Raw genomic sequence first — 5,850 nt, 5'->3', positions numbered from 1 at the left:
TTAAGACAGTATCTTACGTGTTTTATGATTTTTTCTTTGAGATTTGGGAACCAATAATTTCGCTTAATATTTTCATACACTTTTTCGATCCCGCAGTGTCCCATCTCATCGTGATATTTGTACAACACATTTGTTTCCATATTTTTAGGCACGTAAAATAGTAAGCTCCCCCGTTACCCTTTCGATATACGATTCCGTTTCTCAGTTGGAAAAATTTGTGCTCTTGCCGCTCAAGTTCGTTCCGTTTCTTTCCGATCTCAGGATCTTGTTCCTGACAAAACGATAAATTTAGCTCAAAAGAATTGTCCTCGACGATCATAAAACCCCTCGTTCGACTTAACCCGTCTACATGTGTCATTCGGTTTCCCTTTCGTTGTTGCATTACATAGTCGAAGTTTTGGAGCTCCAAAGCCCATCGCTGTATTCTCGGATTAATTTATTTTTTCCTGAACGCGAGTACGAGAGAGTTGCAATCTGTAACAACCTTAAACTTTAACCCGTGTAAGTAGATCCGAAATCGTCGAAGAGCATAAACAATAGCGAGCATTTCTAGTTCGAAACTATGGTATCTGCTTTCGGTATCTGACGTTCTTTTCGAAAAATAGAAAACCGGGTGAAATTTTAAGCCTGCTTTCCGCTGCATTAACACTGCTCCGAATCCTGACGAGCTCGCATCACAATGCAACTCTGTCTCGTCGTGCGGGTTATAAATCGATAAAATGGGTGTTTTTTAATTAATTTCTTCTTCAAAATTTCGAAAGCCTCTAATTCTTTTTCACCAAAACAGAACTTCGCGTCTTTGCGTAGTAAGTCGTACAAAGGCTTAGCAATAATGGAAAACTTTTCTATAAATTTTCTAAAAAATAAACATAGTCCCACAAATCCTCGTACCTCTCGAACGTTCGTTGGAATCGGAAAGTTTTCCACGGCTTCTATTCCGCTCCCCGCCGGACGAATGCCCTCTCGCGATACCCAATAACCCAAGTATTCAATTTCCGAGAACAAAAATTTACACTTGTCCGTTCTTATGTCTAACTTATTTTTCACTAGGACTCTGAATACCTGCTTTAATACTTCCATGTGATGGATGCTCTAACGTCTCGGTCGAAATTAAAAAATCATCCATGTACGCTACAACCTCGCCCCTTCTTATGAAGTTTTCCAAGACTTTATTTACGTATCGCGTAAATCTCGCAGGCGCTGGTTTCTCAAACTGACCGAATGGAGTCACAAATGCGGTATATTTAATAGATTCTTCCGCTACTCGGATATGATGAAATCCGTCCTTCAAATCTAGTAAACTAAAATATTTTTTTCCTTCCAACAAATCTAACCGATCCTCAATAATCGGTAGAGGTTGGTTGTCTCGCGCTAAGGATGAGTTTAAAGTACGATAGTCCACGCACATTCGTGTCTCACCGTTTTTCTTCTTAGTAAGTACAATCGGAGATGCGTATTCTGATTCGCTGGGTCGTATGATTTTCCTTTGGAGCAGTTCATCGATCTTTTTCCTAACCTCTATCTTTTCTACATGCGACAACCTTCTCGGGGAAAAATGAAACGGATGATGCTCCTTTAACACCAACTTTATCTCGGCACTTATTTCCGGTGTTTTGTGGCCGCTCCGGTAATATGTATTCTCTGTTCAAAAGTTGTATAAATTCGTCCCGCGTTTCATGCGAAACTCCCGGATCTATTATTACCTCATCAACGATTTCTGTTTTTCCCGAGATTACATTGATATTTAGAATCTCCTGCGTTACATTATGCCGGTTCTTTTTGGCTTCGCATGCCAATGTTAACCCGAACTCATTCAACACATCCCTTCCCAATACTACCGCGGTTGTCATAGTATTGTTATCTACTACGTATAGTTGGAAATTCTCTTTCTTAGCGTCATCTATGGTAACATTTACACAAACTTTCCCTACTATATTTAATTCTGAATCGTTTATTCCGTGAAATCTCGAATTTGATATCTCGATTGTCTCTATCGCTTCGTTTAAAATAAATTTTTCTTTTATAAAACTAATCGGGCTCCCAGTATCGAACAGCGTTTTTAGACTAAAACTAAATTGTTCGTTGTCATACCCTAGTTCGTACTGGATTTTCCGCTGAAAGTCTTCGTCCTCACACCGTTCCGTTCTAACACAGGTAACCTGAACATCGGGCACTCTCTTCGTCTTCGGACAATCTCTCGAAAAATGCCCCTCCTCTCCGCATTTGAAACACGATCTGCTCTTCCTGCTCTTCGTGCAATCCTTAGATAAATGCCCCGTTTCCTGGCAGTTAAAACAGCGCGGAGGGCTTCTGGTGTTCGTCCCTCGATCGTTTCGTTCTGTTCCTCTCCCGTTCTTGGATTCCGGTACCGCTCCTTTCGTATGGTTAGATTCGGCGAATCTCCGAGGCCTCCTCAGTGACACCTTTTCAAATGCATGGATTACTTCCTCCATGCACGTGAAGTTTTGCAATTTCCCCTGGTTTCTCAACATCATATCGGGGATGCCCTCGATGACGTAATCCACCATCTCTTCGTCGTCCACCGGCACACGATTTCCCATGATGACTTTATCGTGCACATAGTCACTAAACGGCTCTCTGCTGTTCCACATGCGGTCTTCGAATTGCTTTCTCAACGCCAGTTTCCGCGGTCTATGGTCGAACATACCTTTCATTTTGTTGAACAGGTCGTTTAATGTGAGTTCCAAAATTTCCGGCCTTGAGTGGAACCATTCCAAGGCTTTCCCTTTCATTTTGGCACTCATTAACACTTTCGTTTTCTCCTCCGTTAAACTGTAAGTGTTCTTCACAAATCGTATTCGTTTTTCCCAGTTCGCGAATTCCCCTTCGCTTCCATCAAAGACGCCGATGAGCTCTGTCAGTTCGCTTAGAGCGACTTTATCACGACCATCTGCAGCCTGTTCGTTTCTTCTATTCGGTCCTTCGCCTAGGTCGTCCACCCTTCGACGTACCAGTTCTAATTCGCGTTCGGCTACCGCCCTTTCGCGACGACACAGCTCCAATTCTCGACGCAAAGTCGCCCTCTCACGTGGGTCTTCGTCCGTTTCGCTGTCTTCCTCTTTTGGTTCGAGCACATCGTTTTCCATGGCCACTGCTTTCACAGCCCAACTTCTCGACGGATCGGCCTCGTCCAACCTCGCGATTAATTCCGCTTTTTTTACCCATGATGGGGAGTTCCCGAACTCTCAATAGTTCCTTCAATTGCGGTATCTTCAACTCAGTTGGATCTCCTGCCCTGTTCATGTTGGCTGGTGGTAATATTCACGAAGAGAAAAAAAAAAAAAAAAAAATCTTCGCGAACGTTTTCATATGCGCTTCATATGTCATATGCGCCTCATGCGCCTCTTACAAGTAGTACCATTTTCAATGATGTCTTAAAACTATTTTACTTCAGAGTTAAATTTCGGATCATTTCGACCCAGTGTGACGGCTGAGGGTTAAAAACCAGCAGTATCCAAGAAAACGTTCCACTCCAAGTAAAAATCTGCAGATTTTGTTTAACAGGTTCATCTCGTACTAGTCGAAGAATTTTTGACCCAACAGTTATCGGAAATGTGATAAAGGATGACCGAGTTTCCTTAGGGGCGGGTCCCAAAGGGAAATGAAAGTAGTTCGAGAGTCGTTTGCAGGGCATAGATCGACGCGGAAAATGTGCAGACACGTTTCCCACCGATCTACATATGTATGTGTATGCACGTCGCCGCGACACTGGCCCACCGTCTCATCGTATTTCATTGGTAAACGGAGTTCGTACCAGCCTCCTTGCTTGTCTGTTTCCGCCTGTTTCGAGGGTCCACCATAAAGGATCTAGTTATCGTGAGGACACGATTTCATTTTTCCTGCCAGATCGGTTCCAGTCCGGGTGTCCTTTTAGCACGTCCTCAAACACTTGGCACTGTCTTTCCGTTTCAAAGGGACTCTGTTCAATTTGGTAAATTGGTCAAACCGCCGGTTTCGCCGACTAAACTTATTGTTAGTCGCTCTCAAAGCGAGATACGACGCCGAGTAACTGCTGAATCGTTACGTGGCATTTCATTCGAGTTAATTTTCGGTATGATGTTCAGGGTTTTAGTGCGTTACGTTCAATACTGGGTTGATGCATAAACAATGGGAATTGTCAAAGTGATATGTTTGTATTATTGTTACCTTATTTTTTTGCAGACAGATCATATTGTTGAAGTGATATGTTACACCGTATGTAATGGGAAATACATAGTTTTGGGGTTTCGTATGGAACAATTTTCATTATTTATGCATCAACCCAATACATTATCCACGTCGGAATGTGTATTTACTGACTGATAATGGACCTTAATTTAAATTTTTTCTTCTTCACTGTTTCTTACAATGTAAAGCTGTGACGTTACCTACTGATCAGCGTACGGCGATTAAGGGTTCATGCTCAGTCAGGTGGCCGAAAAACGAGTGTTATTTGGGAATTTTTTTTCTCGAAAACTATAAGACCTTTTTCAAAAAATATATTTGTGTTTCAAAGATTGCCGGTTCTAGATTATACGGTAATTTGTTTATTTAAAAATATTTATTAGTAAATAAATGGTGATCGATCTCCCGGATGTCTCTTCACAAAAAGTGGTCTGCCGTGATCACTGTAACTTCGTAACGGTTCATCTGAAATTAAAAATTCAGTAAGATTTATATAATGGAAGAACCAATCTTGTCCTTGATCCTGGGGTTTTTCGAAATATTGATTAGAAACAAAATAGCGGACGTTTTCCTGAAAAAATGCGATTTTCACCTAAACAATCGCTCATTTTTGGTCAATTAAAAAAAAAGTATGGAACGAACAAAAAAATCCTTCGTTCAAGGACAAGTTTTTCTGATTTGAAATAAAGCGCAAAAGACTTCATGTAAGTCGACACAGTAGTTTTCGAGAAATATTGATCACCGATTTGAAAAATGTAGTTTCGAGAAAAATGCGTTTAATGTTTCAAGTCAAGCTTACACTTATATAAAATGTTCATTTTTTAACGCCTGTAACTCTGTCATTTTTAATTGGATCACCTTGAAACTTGCACAGAATATTCTCTCGTGATGTTGTACTTAAAGAAAATGTAGAAAGTGAAATATCGATTTTTTGAAAATTTCTGACTGACAATGATCATGACCCCTTAAGTGCGAGCATAGCGCGACCTAACAACGTTTGTGCAGTTAATATTACCTCTAGATTTTCAGTCAGTTATTAAAACTAAGGGACGTGCAGAAACATTGTATAAGAAAGAGTTGTGTAATATGCATCAAACATTGAGCGGCTCATAACAAAAACGATCTTTGTCAATTTTTTTTTCATGAGAGTAGAAAAATACTCGGAAATTTTTAAGAATCGATCAGTTTTCTTTCTAGAATATATCAGAATATAGATTGTTTTCGATAGTATAAGTTCCACCATGTTGTGACTTTCGTTTCTGACTACTAGAATCTGTTGTTATTACAAACCGAAACATTTGACAAAAGAATCAACCAAATTTCTTTCCAGAATACATTAGGATATGCATAGATTATTTTTTATGGTATAAGTTCGACCATGTTGGGAGTTTCGCTTCGGGCTACTACTATTTGTTGTTATCACGGAAAACAAAACATTCGACACGGGTTGTTTCTGTTATGAGTCTCTCAATTCATCTCTTACGTGCTTCCTCAATCTTGCAAGACGTAGGTAAGCTTAAGAGGTATTTTCTGAAACAGCTGACGTTGGCTCATTGTGAGTATTTTTCTCAGCAATTCTCACGAATAAAATGTAAATGGAATCACTAGACTTTTTTTACTCAATCACTTACTTTTTACTCAATGTAAAACTACACACCGACAAAG

The 5,850-nt window shown here is 40.2% G+C and overlaps 1 protein-coding gene across 1 annotated transcript; it reads right to left on the bottom strand.

Annotated features, from left to right (window-relative positions):
* Positions 1-1,036: 1,036 nt before the first annotated feature.
* Positions 1,037-3,107, bottom strand: LOC107189537. The gene is made up of 2 exons (XM_015578097.1): positions 1,704-3,107; positions 1,037-1,573 (listed from the first exon to the last, which is right to left on the bottom strand). Exons 1-2 carry the CDS (start codon positions 3,105-3,107, stop codon positions 1,037-1,039), a joined length of 1,941 nt encoding a protein of 646 aa, XP_015433583.1.
* Positions 3,108-5,850: the final 2,743 nt, after the last annotated feature.

This window comes from Dufourea novaeangliae, unplaced genomic scaffold (genome assembly GCF_001272555.1).
Source record: "Dufourea novaeangliae isolate 0120121106 unplaced genomic scaffold, ASM127255v1 scaffold166, whole genome shotgun sequence".
In the NCBI taxonomy this organism is placed as follows: Eukaryota; Metazoa; Arthropoda; class Insecta; order Hymenoptera; family Halictidae; genus Dufourea; species Dufourea novaeangliae.
This window is presented reverse-complemented; position numbering and strand designations above follow the sequence as displayed.